The 23527-nt window shown below is 32.8% G+C and overlaps 2 protein-coding genes across 5 annotated transcripts; both read right to left on the bottom strand.

The window, feature by feature from the left end:
* Nucleotides 1–9668: 9668 nt before the first annotated feature.
* LOC105125894 (50S ribosomal protein L9, chloroplastic-like) lies at nt 9669–12004 on the bottom strand. Of its 4 annotated transcripts, none has more exons than XM_011026554.1 (6): nt 11704–12004; nt 11112–11276; nt 10883–11017; nt 10545–10652; nt 10327–10431; nt 9669–10015 (listed from the first exon to the last, which is right to left on the bottom strand). In XM_011026554.1, the coding sequence occupies exons 2-6, from the start codon at nt 11256–11258 to the stop codon at nt 9851–9853; spliced, it is 660 nt and encodes a 219-aa protein (XP_011024856.1). In that variant the 5' UTR covers nt 11259–11276; nt 11704–12004; the 3' UTR covers nt 9669–9850. The 4 variants fall into 4 exon arrangements, with proteins under 4 accessions (XP_011024856.1, XP_011024858.1, XP_011024859.1 ...); XM_011026556.1 differs by having other exon boundaries at nt 11740–12004; XM_011026557.1 differs by lacking the exon at nt 11704–12004 and adding an exon at nt 11609–11689.
* Nucleotides 12005–12917: 913 nt separating this feature from the next.
* Nucleotides 12918–18190, bottom strand: LOC105125893 (KH domain-containing protein At4g18375-like). The gene is made up of 8 exons (XM_011026553.1): nt 17158–18190; nt 15879–16349; nt 15343–15591; nt 14465–14707; nt 13770–13852; nt 13545–13653; nt 13327–13453; nt 12918–13212 (listed from the first exon to the last, which is right to left on the bottom strand). The coding sequence occupies exons 1-8, from the start codon at nt 17905–17907 to the stop codon at nt 13193–13195; spliced, it is 2052 nt and encodes a 683-aa protein (XP_011024855.1). The 5' UTR covers nt 17908–18190; the 3' UTR covers nt 12918–13192.
* Nucleotides 18191–23527: the final 5337 nt, after the last annotated feature.

The raw sequence follows: 23527 nt of genomic DNA, 5'->3' as shown, positions 1-23527 counted from the left end.
TTTCTTGGTCAACACTGCCCCCCCCCTCCATAACAGAGAGGCTGGTGGATGGTGGAATTCATTAAATTCCTAGGTTGCCCTTTTATGCCCACGTCATGAATAAAATCACATGTACAAGTCACAAAAAGGAAATAGCCAAATTATATAATACTCCCCATAAGGACAATATATATATATATATATATATATATAAACCTTAAATTTACAAGCTTGCTTACTTCTGCTTTGTGCTGCAACAATTAGCTAGCAATTTTTCATCTTCCAAATCCCTCATTTTCCTCTTTCACACCTTTTCGTGTTTCAATATGTTAAAACTTGCCTCAAATGCACTTGAAAAGAGAGTTGCCTAGCATGATTCATGACCCAAATCTGACTCCAAAAGCTGGACTGTGATTTCAGAAAGTTGATGCAGCTCATCGGCTCATTATTATCAAGAAAACAGAAATACATAAGCTTATATTTTAACAAAAGCACAACTTCACCAACGTTACAAAAGCTATAATATCATCATCCTGGAAATATATATTGATTATACATAGTTAATAAAATTTACGTTGGTTTTATATCGTTAGCAATCTGTGTAATTTGACATAATTGTGTGTGTGTGTGTGTGTAATCGTAAAAAATGGATCATAATATAACATATATAATGCTAATGACGTTAACACAATAAGTAACTGAGTTTAGAATTGTATTTAATTATATTGTTTCGATATTTTTCTCTAAGTTAAATAGGGAAGACATCATATTTGACTTTGACATGATTAGTAAAAATGTAGGTTGCAATTATGATGATGAGATAGGTTTATTTTAAAAAGATTTACAGGCATATTTCCATTTTTTTTTTTTTTTGTTGTTGTATGATTTGATACACAAAATAAAATTGGATGTCCTGGGATGTGATAATAGTTGTGATTTAAAATATATTTTATTAAAAAATATATTAAAATAATATGTTTTTACTTTTAAAAAATAATTTTTAATATCAATAAATAAAATAATTTGAAAATATAAAAAAATAATTTTAAATAAAAAAATTAAATTCTTTAAAAACATAACATCAACAAAATTTTCCAAACACTGAGTAAAAGGTTGAACAGTTGATTTGACTCTGTACACCTTTGAAACTAGAAATAATAATATATATGGATGTCTCGTGCTACAGAAACACCCACCACCAACAATGGCAGGTTTTACTTTAAAGGTAGTTCAGAGAAGGTGGCGATGACCTCTTCACTATTCTGCCACCAATATTATCTAACAAGGCAACGAATGTGGTTGGGTTTTCACACTTTCCTTCTCTTTTCTGCTCCTCCTCCATGATAGCTGCAGTGTCTGATCTTTACTCCCATATGCAGTGTTTGTTTGTTTTGTTTTTTTCTGCCGTGTTTTCACATATTTTTAAATTATATCAATGTTAGGATTAATTTTTTTTAAAATATTTTTTAAAAGATTATTATTTTAATATATTTTTAAATAAAAATTATTTAAAAAAATTATTATCACACTACCAAATATTATAAATACCATCTACCACAACCATTCTTATAAAACCTTACATGTTCTGGTAGATCAATTCAATGACCTATTAATTTATACAAGACTTAGCTTTAGCTAGATTTTAAATTAAATTAAAATAACTTGATTTGGTTATTTTAATTTTTTTCAAAACAATATTATTTTTATTTTTTTTAAATAAATTAAAAATTTCAAAATAATACCATTTTAAATTGTTTAGGATTAATTTATTTAGATTAACATCTTCCATTTGTAACCCAAGTCTTATGCTATGTTATGTCAATGCTGAATTTAATGACTTTACAGAAATAAATAATTAATTACTGAATTAATTTGTATAAAAAAATAAAGGGTAAGCATCCAAAATGAATAGTATCTACCGCAATGGACCATCATGCATTGATTTCATGGATTCTGGCTCTTGGTCACTCACATGGAATATATATTCGCCACATTTTGAATTAGCTAATCTTTAAAAGCTTGAGTTTTATGATATTTCTGCTACAATTTCAGAATGGATAGGCATCATTCAAAGTTTGCTATTATCAACTCTACGATCCCACAATATATATATATATATATATATATATATATATATATAGTTTTGTGGGATTTAGAATTTAGATTTGATAAAAATAACTAGTGCTTTTATTTCACAAGCATAGCATGTGCTAGGCGTCATGCTCAGTTGCCTCCATCTAATGGAGAACTGTAGTTTCTATCTTTTATTAGATAAAAAAAAAAAAGTATTTCAATTATGAAGTTGAACTACTTTTATGAATATTACACTAGGGGTTTGTATTTTTAAATTTTTAATTTTTTATAAATTCATATTTTCTTAGAATATAAAAAAGCAATAATACTTTCTAAAAATGGCATAATATTTACCAAAAAATCAGCTCGGTACAGTTTATTATTTAAAAAACCAACAAAACTAAAAACTTTTATATATTCATAATAAAAAAAAATTAAAAATTAGTTTAAATTAACTTATTTTAATTCCATTTAGTTTGATTTTTTTAAAGAAAAAAAATCTGCAAAGCCTATGAGATTCTTTTAGGCTTTTTACAGTCAAACCCATTTGCTCAATTTGTACAACCCCAAAAGAAAGTAAGTTAGAAACTTTGAAGAATCAATTTTCCAAATTCCAACCACATTCATCTTGCACTGGGTGAGGGATATTGACAGAGAACAGGGAGACCGAGAGAGGTAGAGAGCACAGGGATCGAGATGGGCGGCGTTGAATGATTTGAGAGTCAGGCTCTGTGTATGTGAAGAGAGAAGAGAGGTTTTTATCTTGTGATAGAAGTTGATTTAGTTCGATTTTTAATGGTGGAGATGTTGTAGTGGAGGGAGATCGAGAGAGGGGACATCAGAGCTGGAATTTGTGTTTACGAGGAGAGAATAGAAGTTTTTATAGTTGTTTGCTTTTTATATTAGGATTTTTTTTGGTTAAATTGATTTGATTCAGTATTTATATTTTAAAATTAAAATTGATTTGAATTGAATTTTTTTTTTTGAGTTCTCTAATTAATTCATTTAATTTTTTATTCAGTCTTTTTAGTTATTTTTTTTTCTGGATTTGTTGATATAATTGATTATTCGATTTTTTTCTCACCCTGTAAAAAACAATGTAATAATTTTCTTTCTTTACAATATAGCAATGTTTTATTTTTGTTTATTTATTTCTTAATTTATTGAATTTAAATGTATTATATTATATTTTCAGGTGTTCTTCATTTATGATATTTTTTATTTTTTTATAAGATCTTATTATGTTAATAATATATATATAAAAAATGCATTCCATGCACTACATTTTCTCATAAATCTATATATTATCACATTAAATAAAATTTGAAAAACGTATTCCACGTACTACATATTCACATAAATCTATTATACATATGAAACAAAACATTCGATGTAAATAATACCATTTACTTTAGAATCAAACGCATGTTTAAAAATTTCTGAAAACGATAAAAGTATGAAATTGATTATATTTAGCAATGATAAGAGCATTGACACGTAAAACGTGCAACTAATCCTCATAATAGTGTACTTACATTGTGGTTCTTGTAGGGGTCGGAGGAGAGGAGAGGATGATGACCTTTCCCTAACTTAAAATAGTTAAAAAGTTCCTTTAAGAATGTCCATTTCTCATCAATGTCCATTTCTCTTCAATTTGGTTCTTAATTCTCCACCACTGAATAATATAATCCCTTTAAAAAATCTAAAAAAAAAACTATAAAATTCAAATTAAATAGTTTAATTAATAGTGGTCAATGGAAACGATGCTTACGTTCGTCAAGGCTCTTTTTTTTTTTTTTCCTGTTATTTTTCTCACCTTCTTGTGTCCATCTTTCCTGTGGAGTAAAAACATAGTTATAGTGATGTCTAAAGCAAGTATTGTGTTTAAAACATCGTCAGTAAGAACTAGTAATTGAAATGAAGTAATAAGAGCAATAATTTTGCTGTCCGACAACCTAAAAGGCTAAACCTCCTTCCAAAAATGGAGTTTTAAGTAAGTTTATGAGTCAATTACCAACCTTATAAACACCATATGGTCTCCCGAGGGATGATTAATTGATCTTTTTGGTCTTAATTCCTGATGATTAATAATAACTTGACTAGTTCGTACTCTTGTTGGGAGTTGAAAGGGTGGTGTTGTCCCCCCCGCTCTCCTCCTCTCTCGCTAGTGCTCCTCGCCCCACTACTGAAAAAACCAACTTCTCAAAATGCTTTCTATTTGATTTCATCTGTAGGCCACTACTTTTTGTTTTTTTGACTTTCAAGGGCCATGAAAGACGGTATATTAGAATCAAAAGATCAGTCAAATCAATGTTATTAAACCCACTAGCACGTAAATTTAATAAATTAATTCAGACCAGAATAATATTGTTTTAGTTTTTTCTCTTATTAGTAAGTACTAACAATAATATACCAAAATTAACTTGGATTAATTTCAAATTAAATTTTTCTAAAACCCAACCTCAAGAAGGTATCAAATCCATCAGGTTCCAGATTTAGCTGCACAATGCTTTCAATTTGTTTACACACAAACACTTTCAAAGGGTCGTGACAGCAGAAATATGAGGATCAAAAGGATTGCTCATTAAAATGTTGTTTGGTACCACGGAAAAAGAAATTAAGATGTTGGAGATGGATGGAAGAAGAACAGTACCCACTACGAAATAGTCAGTGCGCAAGAAGAAGTTTGACAATTAATCCATTCCATTATGCCTCCCATGCACACTGGATCTTCCAGTGAGATCGATGGTAGGTATTCATTAGACTTTGTCATCCTCAAACCTATTGTTTCGAGAGAGAAAAAATCAGGGCACACTGTGTTAAATTTCCTAATTAATCTTAATTTTATATGCGAAATAGAGAGATCATTTAATATGTTCGATTACTTTTAATAAAATCACTAAATTTACCCTAACACTCAAGCAATTTAATTATAATCATATATGTTTTTCTCGTAACTATCATATATCCTACTTTATAAAAGAAGATTATACCAAGATATTTATATAATCTTGTTTAAAAGTCTTAAAGTTGCTAAGTATTAATATCATCTTGTGGTAAAATTGGTTTTATATAGAAATTAAGGTTTGTTTGATAAGTAGTACACGTTGCTAAGACAAATTAGATTTTTAGAAGATGTTTAAAAATATAATAACGGTTATTTTTTGAAGTCTTTTTTATTAAAAATACTTGAAATTAATTTTTTATATTAAAATAATTTGAGAATATAAGAAATAATTTTAAGTAATTATAAATTTTAATTTTGTTATTAAATATTATTTGAAATGCAATTCTAGACTTCGTTTTAATATGTGAAGAGAAAAAACTAAAAAATATTTTTTTATCATTAAATAAAATAATATTTATTTCTAACAAATTTTTTATAGAATGTTAAGACTATATCACGATGGAAGTCTTATTCCAGACCTAAGATGTCTAAATAAATGGTATAAAACTACTTGGACAATATCGTTTCAAATTAAAGTAAATGCCAATATGATGGCATTAGATGAGCAATATGCTATTTTACAATATTGTTTTGTGCTATGCGGAAAAGAAAGTGATATTGAGGTATTGTTTGATATTATATTATTTTTTTTTATTCAACAAAAAAATATATTTTATATATTTGTTAAATAACTTTTTGTTTTTCATTTAATTTCACACATAATTATGTTTCTAATCTTGATTTTATAAAAATAAGAATAATCTATTTTTATTTATAAAGACTTGTTTTTTATTTATTTTATATGCAAAATAAGTTTTTTTTTAAATATTTTTATTTGTGGTTTCAAAAAAATAAGTTTATAAAAATATGTATTTTGTTAAAAAATATGTATTTTATTAAAACTATTTTAACAAAATACACATTTTTTTTTAAAACCACAACTAAAATACTTTTTGAAAAACTTATTTCTTTAAACTGCCTCCACAGAAATACATGAAGACATGCTCTTTTTTTAAAAAAAAAAAACAAAAGAAGTTAGATTATTTAACTCCTAAAAGGTAAGCTGAAAATGGCTAACATAGTTCAAGCCATGCAAAAGGTTGTTCTAGCTTTTTTTCACACATGCATACAATTACCTGTGCTTGTTTCATGCTGAATAAAAACAGTGAAGTTGACTTTGAAACTGTTGGCTAAAAGTTAATGCATTTCATCATCATGGTGTAGCTATTCGGTGGGAGCACAGCATCATCATAGCTCTTAATGACACTCTCTACCACCAGCCATAAAAGGCAGTCTTCTCTCCCCTTCCCACTTCCTCTCATGCTAAGGCCATAGCCATTATCGTAACAAGAATACTGAGATTTAGCCATGGCTCTTACTCTTGGCATGATCAAGACTTTTCTTCTGGTGTCCCTATTACTCCTTGCTCCCTTGTCTTCAGGTTAGCATTTAACTTCTCAACATTAGCTTAAATTCATTCCCAACTTATGACGATTTAGCTTAACAAAGAGTATTTTATTTCACATAATTTGTAGGTTTGGTTGCGGGCTTCGATGAAGGAATGAACTCGTATCCCTCACTTCACAAGGTAGCCTAAAAGCTTTCTGTTTTTATATATATATTCTTTTAGCTAGTGAGTATCTTTGGTCATGCATTATTTTAAAAACCAAAAACAAAATATATATTGTCTCTTTGTAAAGGATGGAGCCATCCAAGTGAATACAAGGAAGCTTTTGCAGTACGAGCTGGATTATGACGATGCCGGAGCTAACCGCAGACATGACCCAAGGGGGAGACCTGGTGTTGGTGGCAGCAGGAACCCTTGAATTCTCTTGAGCCATCATCTATATATCATGTATCCTCTGGAGGTTTTGTTCATGCACGAGGAGAAATAATATTGCATTTCGAAAGGACTTCTATGTAGTAATTAATATGCTACCTAGCTATTATTATATGTACGAGCACCTAGCTAGCTAGTTGCCCACGCTTGTGGGACTAAGGTATGGTTTTACGTTGCTGGCACCAGTGCTTTATGTATGAACTTCTCTGCGTATTTCTTATCTTATAATGTTGTAATAATAAATAATGAAGTTGGCTTTTGCTACTCCTTACAAGGGAGTTTCCAGCAAATGGAAGCTTAAGATATAAGCTTAACATGGTACATTTTTACTGGTTTACAAGTTTGAGCTGTGGATTTGCCGATCAGCAGTTGAAAAATGCCATGATGATGACCAATCCAATTATAACTTCATTGCTTGGCTAGCTACTACCTATCATATGTATATAGAAATGGAGTTATTATATAATTCTCGATGAGAGTACTTGTTCAAAGTTGACTGGAAGAAATTCATAAGACAATATTATATTCGAGGATCATTCTCCGTATATAAAAATCACATTAATTATCCATGAGAGATTTATATTAATATAAATAATATATTAGGATTTTATATAACTGTTTAAAATTTTAAATTAAGATGATTTCTTAAAATAAAGTACGGGATATAATATAAACATGTATAAGTTTTAAACCTAAAAATCTTTTACTTAAAACTATATATTAAAACCTCCCTTAATCTTTTAAATGACAGCATACAGGCTAAATCACCATGATTTCTTCCTTGATATGGGCATTTGTCACATAGGTTAAAAGTAGAACGACCAAGAAATTAATCACTTTCAATATCCAATTTGATATTTATACTAGATCTGATTTTAGTAAAGTTTTCTTCCTTCCAATGACTTGCTATCCATAAGGCAATATTATATTCAAGGAATCCTCCATAAAAAATTACATTATTCATGAGAAATTTATATTAATACGCGGGGCGAGATCAAGAAGAGCTTTGAATGAATTAAAGAATAATACAAATAATATATTACATCTTAATTAACAACTTAAACTTTTAAATTAAAATTATTTTTTATATTATATCAGAGTATAAATCTTATTATTTTTATTTTATTTAATATTTAAAATTAATTTAAGATAATTTTTGATATTATATCAGAGTATAAATTTTATTATTTTTATTTTATTTAATAAAATTAAGTAAAATGTAATATAAACATGTTTAAATTTCAAGTTTGTATAAATTTTATTTGAAATAATATAAATTATATATTAAAACATGAAGAAACGACTTTAGTTTTTTTTTAAAAGCATGGCTTAGGGAACATATATAATTTATTTCTTGATTTGGGCATTTGTCGTATAGGTTAAAAGTAGGAAGACCAAGAAATTAATGAATCACTCTTAATATCTGATTTGATTTTTTTGTAAAAGCTTTCTTCCTTCCAATAATGACTATCCATCCATTGCCACGAGAATTGTAAATTCAGAGCATCTTTCTTCTCAATAACATGTTGCTGTGCACCTTTCCAAGTATTCTGGGCCGCCATTAAAGCATATGGTGCCTACGTTATAATGGGTTTTCCATGGTCCTAGAACGTCCACTGCAAAAACATACTTTACACCCGCTTCATCACTAAAACCATTTGAAAATGATAGATTTTCTATCCAAAAAGAGAAGATCATTGTAGGATGCTTTACAGCAACTGTTTCCAGCCAAAGATTTTGACTCTTTTTAATCACAATATCCCTAGGAAAATCCAAGGTTAATTTGTATCTTAATTATTTGCAATTCTTAGAGAGATTCTATAAGAAATTTCATGGATCGGGCTTTACATTGCATTGTTGTGTGTAAATATTTGGAATGCCATTGTCTCACACAAGGTTTTTAAACCCTGTGTACTTTCAGCCACATTCTTTTTGTCTAGATGATTATCTCAAGGATCGCAAGAAAAGATATAGAGTCTAGGAAGCTCTCTGCTAATGTCAAAGGAAAATTGTAGGATAAAAAACAAGTCCTCAAACGGCTTGGTAGCAAGATCGTCTTCTCCAAGGTCGTAGAGGAGAAAACTTTCGTACATATGTTCATGAATGTATCCTACAGAACAAAGTTTCACACGTTGTCTCTAGTTAGATTGTTGAAAGCTGGAGTACTAAATACAGTGTTCATTTGCGTGATTACATAAATGGAAAAGACTGCTTCTCCCTATTAAACTCGGTCTGGTTATGATTAAAAAGGTTAATCTGAGTTGTAAAAAGTATAATTATTTTAGATTTTTTTTAAAAAAGATATAAAATTAGATTTTAATTGAGTCAGATGGTTATAGATTGGCTCATTCGAATCAACAAGATCAAATCAAATTATATTTTTTTAAAAAATTTACCCAGGTTAAGAGGTAGGTTAGCTGAGTCCTAAATCATGCTGGGTTTATAATAATTGTAACTCAGTGCTTGCAAGGCCAATGCATACAAAACCTAGCTCCATTGGATTCCTTAATTTTTTCTACAAATAATAGTTTCTTTTATGCACACGATGAAACTAATCAACGTATTGAAACTAACTAATGTTGATGTTATATGTAACAATAAAAAGAATGTGTTGATCAATCTAGTAATAGGATTAACTTTTCTTGCGTATGTTCTCATAGTTTTCGTCTTAATTTTAAGAAACCAATTAGGAAATATGTAATAAAGGGGATAAATTAATTAATTGTTTAATAAAATACAGGGCCTGAATGTTAGTTTAACCTTCTGTTTTTTGGCTTTTAAATGTAATTAAGTAATTTTATTATACTGGAAAAAGATAAAAATACAGATTTATCCAACTTACTACAATCAAAATTCATCCCACAATAACTTATGTAAGGATCGACTATTGAAGAAGTGTATTGGACATCGCAGGATTCAAGATGTGCTGGGTTGAAGCATCAAGCTCGTCACAAGAATTCTACAATAGTATTGTCTAAACGTTCATCAAGAATTTGATGATGAGGTAATATTTATTTACCCCGAATCTTGACCTGAAGTGTCCATTTAACCTTTCCCTCTGGCAACGGAATAGACTTTGGGAAGCGTAGTGGCACCTCAAACGCTCCTAGAGCAGTCAAAGGTGATGGAAGATGCACGTTGTCAGGTTCAATCTGCACATTGAATTGCCTTGTCACCTGAGATGTACAGAAACCATGTTAGCACACATCCCACCAGTCAGGCAAAAACTATCCGTTTAGCATACCAAGGATGCTGCACCTAACTACAAATTACGGAATTTTAGTATGTATAAAACAGAACCTATATCATAGATCGCAGTGTCTAAAAGAGAATTGCCAAACTGGGTTTTATAGATGGTTTTAGATATGTTGCCAGAACTTGCTCATGCAACAATATCCACCTACGTTATTTTCATGGATAGAGACAAAACATATTACTTTACAGCATTCTTAAGAGAAAATGAAATTAAAAATGAAGAATGATATACCTCTCTTAAAATATCATCCTTTGTCACTGGTGAAAGAATTTCTATTGGGTCATCTTTTGATTCACGGGCACGGAATTTTGCAGTATTGATCCCTACCCTAAAAGCCTACAATCATGAAAGACCGGTCAGATACCTCGTATTACCGGTAAGAGTAAGCCAACTTGTTATTTAAAATGTTTCATATTCTCAATATACTTTTAAAAAGATAAATTACTAACCAACTGGGCTTTTACTAAGCGTTTTGCTGCTGTTTCGTATTCTTTCATCTTATCTTCCATTGTGTCTTTAACTACTTTCACCTCCTCTTCTTCCTCGGGTTGGTAAATCTGATCCACAACACATCACAAGCTTAACACCAATCACTTGACATTTCTCAAACAAAACCAAAGGGACGGGAGGATGCAAAACTTTAATTGGCAACTTTACAACATAATGCAGATAAAAAATTCATGCTGAACAAAAATCAAGATTCAAGACCAGCTACTTTCACCACATAAAAAAACACTAACAAACACATGGAACTAGATAAAATAAATGCAAGAAATTTGAGCAAAACCTTGCGTTGCTCCCTGATAAGATGCGCAAACTTTTCGATGTTAGGGACAGCAAGTAATTTGGGCATCAGATGGTTGCGAAAATGCCCCGGCGCAACCTTAACTGTCTGACCAGCTTTCCCAAGCTTCTCTATGCTCTGCAAGTGCAAATCAAAATCCAGCATGAACATCAATATCTGAACCGACACATAACCTGATAAAAAACCCAAAAATGAAATATTTCCTACTTACTGTTGTAAGAATAACTTCTAACTTCTTATATCTAATGCCTTGACAAGCATATAACAATGGATGTATAGCACCATCAGAGCTCTTCAAGCTGGTTTCTTTAGCAATAATTCGCCGTAGAGCATTTCTGCTGTGCTGAATACAAGCCATAATCACCACAAAGAGTCCCTGCTTCAAAACAAACCAAAATTCGGTCGCTACAAATACCAACAAAACAAAATCTTAAATAAGCAAAGAAAAATGCAACAAAAAGGTAAGTGCTTTAAAACCCAGAACCCAAAAATAAGAGCACAGAAATCAAGAAATTTCATCTCTTGCAATAAGGTTATGAAAAATGAAAGTAACTCAAGATTTGTTAGCATAAATAAACCAACACACTAAATCAACAGCAATCCCACAATAGCCAGAGCATAAAACTCAAAATCTAGAAAGAAAAAAAAATGCCTAAATTACTTACAGTAAGTAATTTAATTTATATTCATATCTCTTTAATCACACACGTTTTTATATCCGCCCTGCTCTTAGCTCGGGGACACTTAGCATGGATCACATTGCCCCTCACTAAAGGTGAAAGGTAGGGGCACGGACTACACACCTGCAACCAATTCCCTGCAAGACGGCTAAGACTGACCCCAGAAAAGAAAGCGTCGGCAATGAATGGTCCTATCCTTGCAAGACTCGCTTGGGACTCCCTCCCCCCAAGCACTTTTTTTTTGTTTTTATCCCTTTAATCACTGGACACTAGCCAAATGACAAGCTTAATGGGATAGAAATACTTCTAGAACTAGATTATCCTGAGCAACACTTCGAGAAAAACTGACAAGAGAAAGTGGCTTTCTTCTTTGAAGGAGTTTGTTGGTAGGGTTTTAGGCATCACAAGAGTCTAGTGTATAGGGTTTTCAAGCCTTGAGCAATCTTTACAAGAGCATGTTGTTTAAGGCTTCAAGCGTTTGAAACTTCAAGGCCCAACTTATTTGAGTTCAGGCTTTATAACCCTCATCTTTCACTAACCTGGCCCAATATATAAAAGGCTGAATCTGAGCCCATGAAATGTAGTCGAGCCCTAACTTTCAAGGTTTGTTTTCTTTATTTAGGGGCTGAAGTCACATCCGTACGATATCAACAATAGAGAAAATCGCAACTAATTTCGTGTTATTAAATTCGGTGTTATTTACGTTTCAACTCAATATCTTATCAGAATAATCGAAGCTAGGTTTTTTATTTTTATTTTTATAGTATGTGTTATTTTAAATATTTTGGCTTGAAAAAAAAAATATATATATATTATTTTTAATATTAGCACATTAAAATAATAATAAAATATTAAAAAAATACTAATTTAAATATTTTTCAAAAATTTAATTTAATTTTAAAAAAATATATAATTTTACTATATTACCAAACTGTGCCTTTATATTAAATCAAGTTAAAAGTTAATACGATGAAAACAGTGATAACTTACTGAAACAATATCATTTCAACTATTTTTTTTTTAAATCAGTTTTATTAAGGAATCACATATAAAGGTAATTTATTGATCATTATATTGCAAATAACATGTCAATGATAGCCCAATATCAAGTCACTTATAAAATTAATTTTTGAACTTTTTTGATAATTCAAGTTCTTTTTTTATTTATTTTCACCATTTTCGTAATTATATATATTGTTTACATATTTTTACCCAATACAAATGTTTTTATTGTATATGTTTGACAAACATATTAGAAAATTATGTATTGTTGAAAATTGCTAATTCATTCATGACAATGATGGCAAGTTAGAAATCGTAAGCCCAAGTTATGGCAATTGATGCAAAGGAGAAATACATTAAGAAACGACAACAACAGAACAACTGCAATTCATATAGGAAAATTTGAAGCATTGCAGAGTTCCCATAGTTACATTTACAGATGAATTCTTGCTCTCGAGATTTATGATTTAAAACAGCAACCGAATGAAAAATACATGCAAAAAAGGGGACTCAATGCTCCTTATTCTCCAGGGATGTATACCCGGGGCATCAGGAACCCTCCCGTTTGAAGCCAGCTCCAACTTCAAGTTCGTCGGCTTCACTGATTAGCCTAAGGTCCATCTTCTTGTGCTGAATTGAAGCACAATGATCCAGATTTTCATTTGAGTTTACAAGAGTGCTCATTGTTCTGAACGCCCAAATGCGCAGACACATAAATAAAAGCAAAGATACAGAAGGACTTACTGCTTAAAATAAAGCCTTGAAGCAAGCTCTGAGCTCTCTCTGCCTGCTCTGGTGTTCCAGATATTTTTATAATCTTTTCTTTCACATCCGGTCTATCTTCAACGAGGGTTACATTGGCTCCAGATAACTGTACCCATTATGTGAGGTCAACTAGAAAAACTTCACACTTAAAATAAATAAAAAAGATCTTCAGAAACTTGCTGCAAGAGTAGGCTCACCTCACTAATCTGTGCAAGCTTGTTTTTTGATTTTGTAATGAGCTTGGGGACCGCAGGCTCTGGTATGACAACTTCAAGTGTACTCCTAGTGACAAGTGTTACAGGGATTCTAACAAGAAAATAAGATGAATGTTACAAAGTAGAAATCAGACATTGCTCTTGAGATATTGCCTATCAAGAAAGAACACATGGCCGAACATGGTAAAGTAAAGCTGAATTGACTACCTATTCATCGTAGTAATAGGCAATTCTTCACGACGTTCACTTTCATTCTGCTTCACTGCTTCAACACTGGATCCTCTAGCATCCTACAAAACAAAGGGTTTCTCACCTTCTAGAAATCTCAAATAAAAAAAGCTAGAACTATAAATGTTTTTAACTCAATCCCTCTGCTCCTTTATTATTCTGGTTGTTGCTTTAGGCAGGACACTCGCCATAAATCTAATGATAGATTGAGAAGAGGGATTTCAGAGTCTTTTTATTATTATCATTGTGTCCTATACTCAAACTTTTCTATGACTTTTATTCATTTCTTAATCCTCTATGCCGATCTTTTTGAAAGGGCAATAGCTACCTCAGGCAATTGATAGAATATAGAGATGCATCCTGCAAAAAAGGTTTAAAATCCTTTATAAAACATAAGGCTAGCAGGAACAGCGGAAAGAAGCTGTCTGCTACAAGGTTTATAAGGGCACTCCACATAGGCAGCACACAGGACAGAAATAGTTCATATTTACCTTCAGCAGAGAAGTTGAGGGAGGGAAATCGTTCATCTCAACTTCATCTGATCCTTATTTAAGAAGTCATATTCATTAAACAATTTCAAAGAGTGGACCAAGTTTAAGTTCGTTTAGCTGTTTGTCCAATTTCCTTGATAACAAGGATAATGAGTACTCGAATAGAAAGCGATAAAAAAGAACCTTCGATGGCTGTGGTGTTGCAGCAGACTGTACATTCTGGTAGCTAGCAGGAGGATCACCACCAATGGGCCCTTCACGAGCTGGAGTTGGGCTTGGAGAAGCTGCCTGCATTCCTCCAGCAAGGCCTGGTGCAGACACAGGTGGTGGCAGGTCCTTTTCAAAGACATCCTTGTATATGTAACTCCGAAGTCTTGATGTCACTTCAACAAGAGCATCACGAGCTGCCGTTATTTCCCCTTCAATCTGTAGAGAAAGTCAAAATCACTCAGAAATTATAGAAGTCTGATTCGCAAGGCTCTCATTTGATCTCATGGGAACCCAGATGCCAGAGCTTCATTTATCTTTCAATACACACATATGGCAGGTACCCTGCAACTGTTCACTTCCAACTCTGCAGGCATATTAATAACAGTCGACTAGAAAATCCATTCATGAAAAGAAGCATATCAATATCACAACTGTTCATTTCCAACCCTGCAGGTATTAATATCACTCGACTAGAAAATCCATTCATGAAAAGAAGCATATCAACATGGAGGGTGCGCTCACAACTGTTCATTTCCAACCCTGCAGGTATTAATATCACTCGACTAGAAAAATCCATTCATAAGGAAACTGCCCTGCACTTGTGCCCCAGATAAGATAATCTGGGACTCTGGTACAGCATTTTCTCCATGAAAAACTACCCCTTAGTTTACCAGAAACTTATTTTAACAACAGAGTCATCCAATTGTCTCAAGAGACATTACATATCCAGCATCATACAAGTCTTTGTTTCATTTGTGCTTATTCATTAGGTGGTCTTAAGTGGCATTTAACATCAAGCATATACAAGTCTCTGTTTCAATGGTGTTTATTCATTATGTTGCGTGACAAACCTGTACAATCTCATCTATCCCCGATAGATATGACGGAAGCTTTTCCTTTGGCAAGATCTCTATTGTTGCACCAGTTAACCTTTCTATCTCAGATAATGAGGCATCTCTTCCCTCTAAACACCCAATCTCACTAGACCGGACAAGCAACCTAGTTGTTGTTGTGTGGTCATTATCTGGAACAAGATCAACAATGCGAGTTTGGATGTGTAACAAAGCTTCTTGAGCAGGAAACAGCTCATCATCAGGACCCTAAGCATAGATGTAAACCAACAGATATGTTAGGTTAGAACCTTTCACAGAGGAGGTGAGCAATGTTGCAGAGCTCGGGAAGAAAATGAAAATCTACCTAAATATAATAGGATATAAAACTCAAATTTGAAGAGGAATAAATACACAACTGATAATCCAGGAAGCAATGTCATTAAGTGTAACTGGAAGGAATAAATCATCACATAAAATGGCAAACATAGCTTTATAGGCAGAATAGACTCTTCTGCACCCCTGATACTAAATAGAAACAAGGAGATGGAGAGTACCTCCTCAGAGAAAATGGTGATTATCTGTTCATCAGAACCAGAGACAGGGTCAGCAACCTTAACATCCACACCAATTTCATTTTGAAGCAAGTCCACTATGCCATCAGACTCTCCTACAACTCTATTAAGTCTGTCAATTGGGCAAAGGATTCGAAACACAAGGTCCTCAACATAAAAGGGCTGTGCACTGTCAGCAATGGGATCAGTCCCAGAATCAACAGCAAAACCAGATGCTCGTGAGGAATAGTTATTGTTTCTGTAGTTGGAACCAGGTACTCGTGAGCCAAAAGAGGGTGGTCCCTCCATCGAGGAACGACGCGTATTCATGTGAGGAACATAATCATCATCAAAAAGCCGTTCTGGTGAGTGAACTCGTCCATGAAAATGACTGCGGTCACGATGCTGACTCTCTCTCAATCTTGATGAAATAATCGCAACGGCATTTTTCACAGCACTGACATCACCTAAAACCTGCGAGGAAAGTACAAAGCATGAGGCACTGAACATGGTAATTCAAATAGAAACAATTTATCCTGGCTTTACATTTGCTTCAAGAGAGGAAAAATCACTTGTAGCTTCATGCATTTCCAAAACCCTCCATTGGAAAGAAATCTCAAATTAGTACCTTCATGACATAACATCAAATTATGCATTTTACAACAAACTCAATCATATCAAGGGCCAGCAGAGGAACCAATATCCAGAGTGTGCAGTCAAAACTTTAACTGCCATATGGAAATAATTCACATCCTGAAAATCTTATTAAAAGTAACTCAACAATCTGGTTCTCTAATCAAAAAATTAAAGACACCAAACACATTAGAAAGCACAACCAGCCACAATTCAATGAAATTGAACAATTGACAGCTCTAACTCATCAGCTTCCAATCATTGATCTCTTTTCCAGTTTCAAATGGATCAAATCAAATATCTAAATAGCAATGCAGTAATGATTTCTTAAAAATCCTATAAATTTCATAACGTCACAATCATCTTACAATCAATCAAAGAAAACCCCAGATATTCTCAGTCCTCGATAATAAGCCAAAACTCAAGTATAATGTTTCGTAACTCCCAAACATTGCATTAAATCCATTGCATTTAAAATTGCACAAGTCATTTACAAATCAATCCACTAACTCCCCTGATACGGTCAGTTTCAGTTTCAGTTTCACCAAAATCAAGTTCCATCCAACATTTTGTTCAATAAAAAGGTCCTGGCAGCAGTAATATTCAGTCACAAGCACAGCACAAGAGATGAATTGGGGAAACATAAAACCTGAACAATCTCCTCAGACATGGAAACACATCTTGGCAAAGTATGATCTCTAGGCAAAATCCTAATCTGGGTCTTTGTTTCCATCCTCATTTGCTCAATAATCTTCCCCCCTTTTCCTAACAAACAACCCACGTGCATTCTAGAAACAACCAACCTGGTAGCCACTCTATTTCCTCCTCTCCCCACATACTCATCCTCATCCAACCCACCAACACCACTACTCACCACCCCATACTGCATATCATTCTCAAGAATCCTATCATGTATCAAGAAGAGCGCCTCTTGCGCTGGCGAAAAGGAAGGCATTCTCCCTTCTGGGTCTCTCCTACGCGTATCTGAAATCTCAATTATCCTCTCCTCATCACCAGGAATCAACTCATGAACATTAATCCACGCCCCTGTGTGTTGCCTAATTGACTTTATTATACTCCCCGACTTCCCAATTACTCCTCCTGCTTTCATATCATGACATAAAATTCTGTAACTTGTTGTCACCATTAATGACGATGATTGGTCTTGTTGCTGCTGCTGTTGCTGTGGTTGCTGCTGTTGGGTTCTTGAAAACCTGTTGTTGTTGTTGTTGAACATGTTGTTGCCTCCTTGTCCACGGTGACGGTAATAATTGTTGTTGTTGTTATTGTTGTATCTGGGTTTGGTCGTCCTAGTCATGTTGTTGTTGTTGTTGAGGTTGTCATTGTCATAATCTTGATGGTCATAGTAGTAGTTTCTCTTGGATCTAGATCTGTCCATTTTCTTGAAAACCCCCAACAAAATGCAAAGGTTTATACACTAATGATCCGCCTGTTCCTCTCTTTCTTTGATCCTTAGATTTGTCAAATGTTCAGGGTTTGATTCTTTCTTGCAATTCTCTTGATGGGATTTGAGTCCTTGCTTTTCTTCGCTTTCCAGCTGCTTGATTGTCTCTCTGAGTCTTGGAAAACCCTAGTAGAGAGACGAGGAGAGAAGGTAGAGAATCCAGAAAAGGGAAAAGGGAAAGACTAAAAGAGATTGAGACTGCAAGAGTCACGCTTTAGTGATAAGTTAGCTTAAGCAAATTAAAAATTAACCCCTTATAAAATTATATTTTTTTACATACTTTATTAATAATGGTAAAACTTTTTTTAATTTTTAATATATACTTTACTTTCATGGTAATTCAATGTTATTTATGAATGGTAAAACTACATTCTAGTTTCTGTGGATTCCATAAGTTTACATTTTACTATCTTAGCTTTTATGCTTTTACATTTCTCAATTGTCACGTTCATTCAATTGTAAAGTTTAATTTAAATTTAATTAATAAATAAATTCAATCGATCAAATTTAATTAATTATCATATATTACTTTTATCACCATCATTTTATCCTTTTTTTCAAGTGTTTCTTTAAAAAATATGTAAAATTGTGTTTAAAAAATAATAATTTGTTCCTTTTAATTTTATAAAATAATTCAAGATGTGTTCTTTAATTGTTTGTTTCATTAATTTTAAATTAATATATTTTTAATTTTTTTAATTTTTTTTAATGTGTTGATATTAAGTTATTTAAAAAGTAATCACAAGTACATTATCAAATAATATTCATTGTATATATTGTATTTTTATTGTTACATTGGTGTGGTTGTTAAAATGTGGCAATCAATGATTATTCTATTAATATATTTGTTAATACACATTTGCTTATATCTTATATTGATATCATTATGATGCTCCAAAACCATGTTTATAGTTATATTTTTTATTAATTAATTCAGCATAATTAAATATTTTGTCAACTTTTAAAGTGGATTCTTAGAATTTTTATAAAATGCTATCACATGATTGAGATTTTTCAAAAAACAAAATAAAGGAAAAGGATTGAGGGTGAATGAAGTGACCTTTTGTTTCATGTTATATATTATTTTTATTAGCTATTTCAAGATAAATGTTCAATAAAATATTTAGAAAAGTTAAGAGAAGAATCCAAGTTAATATTGAAAGAGGAATTTGTTTAGTTTATTTAACTATAGTACAATATGAATATGGCATTATAGTGTATGATATTTTTAAAATTATTTTTTATTTTAAAATATACTAAAATAATTATTTTTTATTTTTAATATCAAACCATAAAAAAATAAAAGGATAAATTCGTGCTATCAAACACCCACCTCGCCTAAATAATAAATGCTTGGGTAGATCATGTATTAGCTCTTCTAGATTTAATGGATTTATATATGAAATTTTATATTTTATAATATTATATTTATTTAAAAAAACAGTATAGATATTTTATATTAGATAGATCTATTTATTCCTTAATTTATTTTTAGAATCTTGCAGGATTGGAAGGTAAAAACAACAACAAAACATGGAAACCTGTATGAAAAAAATGGAAAACTTATTAAATTCTAAATTGATCACTGAGACCTTTTTGGAAATTATAGAAAAAAATTGAAAAAAAATAAAGTTTTTTAAGGATGAATGTGGAAAATCTAAAACTTACAGGACCTAAATTATTGTTTATCCTAGTTACCCCGCTCGCAGCATCCGTCTTTGTTTGGAAGATACATAAAAACGGTAACGTTCCAGTGACATACGTCACCGTTGGGGGGACCACATGGTGTCGTTTTCTTTTTGTGGGGCCCTGGGTTGTCGTGTCATATGACCAAATGGTGGTTTCATTCATGGTCGATGTGGAAATTTGATGGCTCCTACGTTTTCTAGTCAAATTTTGGTTTTTAGGTAATTAATCCTTAAATATAATCTCTTCCATTTAAACCTAACTTTATTAGCAAAATTCAATAACGGCTCCATTAAAATCAAATCAAAATTAAAGTAAAAATATTTATTTCATATTAAATACATAGAGTAAACTTATGGATCGACGACGTTTTATCACGCTATAGGTTGAGCATTGACCGGTGAAGAAAATTGGACGCACCAATCATGGCATATTTAGGATAATGTAATGGCAGGTAATTATCACATGGCTATGGTATTCAACAAAAGACATCTGGAGGTCTTACCTAATTCTAAAATTTGTTTGTATTCAACAAAAGTATATGATTAATCTAAGGTGAAATCAGCATCTAAGATTGAATCCATCGGATCGGAGTCAGTTTTGGTACATCGCCGGCAACTCAGCTTTTTACCTATCAAAATTGAATCAATTTCTTCAATCAAAGTGTGCTAGATCCCATGGTCTCTCCCGATCGAGGGTTCAAGTTGTCGTCGTGAATTATTAGATAAACTAATGAATTTATCTGAAATCAATTCTAAAAACAATATTATTTTAAGGTCAATCGGAATGCGGGTTTCATTGAAGATCAATCGGATAGCAAGCTCGTAGACGGAGTTTAATAACTATGATAGTAGCTACAATACCACCTACTCAAGCTGAGCATCAATTAGCTATTGCAATCAGGTCTTAAACATTATCGTGTTTACATGAAGGTAGGGCGTCTCCATGGTGATTTCAAAAAGGATAGCGATGAAATACAGGCGCTGCACATGATATCTACATAGCGATTGCTCGAGGGCTGGCGAACAGATTTATTCTCCATATCATTCTTATATCTAAACATTTTGGATTTCGAGACTCATCATTATATGCGGTTAATTTCCTGGCTCGAATTGCTGCTTAATCTGTGGCTGTGAGAAGAGAGGATACTCCTATGGACTTTCGCTGGAGGATTGTAAGTTTAATGTATGGCTTTATACCTCCAGGCTTTGGTGCTAATTAAGTTTGACATTGATCGACCAAGCCAGAGTTCAAGCTTTTATGTATATTGATCGACCTGTTAGGTTGGTTGCCATTAATGTGTGGTTTTCCTATTGCATGGGAAATGGAGGAGTTTGGAAATTGAGTGAAAGAACTTGAAGGCAAAAGCAATTAATCCATCAGCAAAAGAAAAAAGAAAAACAAGATGCTCCTTTTCTTGAACATCGTAACAGAGATTTGTACCTTGAAGTTTTCCCTTTTTTACAAAGTTTTTATTGCAGCATTTTAATTCCCATCCATGAAGTGCTTGCTTGGATAATTTATACTTCACATTCCCTAAAGCTATGTCAAAGCATGTGAAAAAAGGGAAATGGCCTGTTACATTTCTGTGCTCTACCTTCATTATTTTTCAGGCAGGGCCCTCTCCGAGCAAGCTCTTGCAAGAACTGAAAGTTTTTGTTGTTGTTTTGATCAGTTCATTTACCTATTATTCAGTCTAATCAAGTTTTTGTTCAAGGTTGATTTATACTCTAGGCCTGGCAGAAATGGCTGGCTTTCTGCAACTTCTGTTGATCATTCTATTAAATGAATTGAGTGATGCAAGAGATTATATCATAATTTGCTAAGTCATCTGGAATAGTGAATCATATGAGAGTATCAGATCAGTGGCTTGAAAGATTGAGCTGGGGCGATCGATCAGTTGCCATTATATGAGGGAAAATGAACTAATTGATCTGCTTCTCTGCTCACGGTGGCTTAGAAAAAGCTGATATGTCTCCAATGACGTCACAGTATTATTAGGAGAACAAGATGGATACCAAATGCATAACGCACGAGATTCAAAACCTAATTATCGAGGAGGAGACGCAACGCCCGTACAGAAAAAGAAATAACTAGGATTTTTCAATCTGATATCCAATGATCAAAAGTTATACATTGTTGATATATCTTATTTGACACGTCTGGACTGCTTCCTTGTCGATATGCACCCCGCGTCATGAGGTGAGGTTAATGAGTAGAAATAAATCAGCTCAGAAGTGTTAGCTATGTTATCTGCAGTTAATTTCTGCTGGGAGTGTTTGTGAGGGCTGGTGAAGCTACTGATGGATATCTCAACTCAGTGTATGCTATAATGACAGACTATTCGAGCTTTTTTCCTTTCTTTTCTTCGTGTGTGTCAGAGGCGTTCTGGTGTCACCAGCAAGTGGGATATTCCTGGAAGCTCCCATTTCGTTAGCCCAGTTTGTAATGTCAAACATTTGCGCTTCGACGCATCATCTCACAGATTGAAATCATCTTTGCGCTTAAAACATGGAGGGAAGAAGAATATAAGAAATGTCACACAAATCACTGCCCTAATGCATTATAGATGAATACAAGGAGGAAAAGGTCATTAATGCAACGTTCACACTGATGATTATCATGTTTTTTCTAATCTAATTAGGTTAGCCTTGATCTTTTATGGTAGCATGCCATCCCCATCCTGCATGCTAGGCCTGGAGTTTGAGCTCTCCCCACCCCCTCCATTCAGGACTGAACGCTCCCTTTTCTAACAAAAAACCAGTCTGTTTCACAGAAAAGACTCATCAGAATTCGCAAGGCAAGTCAACTAATCATTTTCTTAGCTAGACAAGCTGCAACAATTCTCATCAAACAGGTTCACTATATATTTATTTTCCTTCATAACTATAGTTTAATCAGCAACATCGGTGCATAGAGTTGTGGTTTTCCCTTTTCTTTACTTTGTTTTTCTGAAAATGACAAGCATACCTGAAGACTTTGATAGTTCACTGAAAGAACTTTGGCATGCCTATGATAAATCAATAAATTTTCTGTAGTTTACAATCTCTTGGTTCATCTATCCGAATCGATTGCTTATGACCCATAATAAGCCCAAAACCGAGTTCTTCTCTCTCCAGGCAAGTACAAGACCATTTCCAAATGAGTCTTCCAAGTGCAATTCTCCAAGGAGAGACGATGAGTACACATTTGATTAGCAATTTTCACACTCTTCCCTCAATATATGCTGTGATAAATAATCACAGCACATTCTCAAGCAAAGGACTACCAGAAAATGAGTCCATGTTTTCATCAAACTGTTTCTAAGATAAGCTTCTAAGCAAAACGAAGCTCTTTAACGAATCTTTTAATAGTCAAGTGAATACAAGCATTGATGTTTGACTTAAAATTCTTCTCTATATTCCACATGTAAAAGAGAGCCTATGAACCTCTGGGCTTGGTGAACTATATGGAAAACCTATCAAGGCCAAGAGTACGTACTATTTGAGGCAAGAAGGTTAAGTTGGAGACTTTAGTCCATAAGCTGTCCCATTTCTCTGATAAAAACTGGTTTTCTAGTGGCATTTTTTACATGTAAAACACAGAGCAAGCGAAGTAGGGGTACCATCGTGTAAATCGCTAGTTCTATCTTTAGATCATCCAAACTTTTGAGAATTCACCGAAATGAATGATGGGACCGTTATTTCGAGAATCAGTAATAAAGGTTGTTTTTACAGACTTTCGATTATTTGTATATATTGAAATATTGTGATTTAGATTAAGATAATCTGATTATATAAAATTTATACGCTGAGTCTTCCTTTTAGGTGTTTATTATAGTGATCTCTCAATCAGTGTGCCGGTCACGTCCCGGAAATAGTTGGTACGT

This window comes from Populus euphratica, unplaced genomic scaffold (genome assembly GCF_000495115.2).
Source record: "Populus euphratica unplaced genomic scaffold, PopEup_1.0 scaffold44.1, whole genome shotgun sequence".
Lineage (NCBI taxonomy): Eukaryota > Viridiplantae > Streptophyta > Magnoliopsida > Malpighiales > Salicaceae > Populus > Populus euphratica.
Note: the sequence above shows the minus strand (reverse complement) of the source record. Positions and strands in the feature narration are given on the sequence as shown.

Excerpts from the sequence above, each read along its gene's own strand:
- LOC105125894 (XM_011026554.1), bottom strand. The coding sequence starts at position 11,258 with ATGGCTTGTATTCAGCACAGCAGAAATGCTCTACGGCGAATTATTGCT. Across the intron at positions 11,018-11,111 it reads TAGAAGTTATTCTTACAACA|AGCATAGAGAAGCTTGGGAA; the intron begins GTAAGTAGGAAA and ends TTGCACTTGCAG. Across the intron at positions 10,432-10,544 it reads GCTTAGTAAAAGCCCAGTTG|GCTTTTAGGGTAGGGATCAA; the intron begins GTTAGTAATTTA and ends TCATGATTGTAG.
- LOC105125893 (XM_011026553.1), bottom strand. The coding sequence starts at position 17,907 with ATGGACAGATCTAGATCCAAGAGAAACTACTACTATGACCATCAAGAT. Across the intron at positions 15,592-15,878 it reads TCACCATTTTCTCTGAGGAG|GGTCCTGATGATGAGCTGTT; the intron begins GTACTCTCCATC and ends ATCTATGCTTAG. Across the intron at positions 13,853-14,464 it reads CAACACCACAGCCATCGAAG|GATGCTAGAGGATCCAGTGT; the intron begins GTTCTTTTTTAT and ends TTTGTTTTGTAG.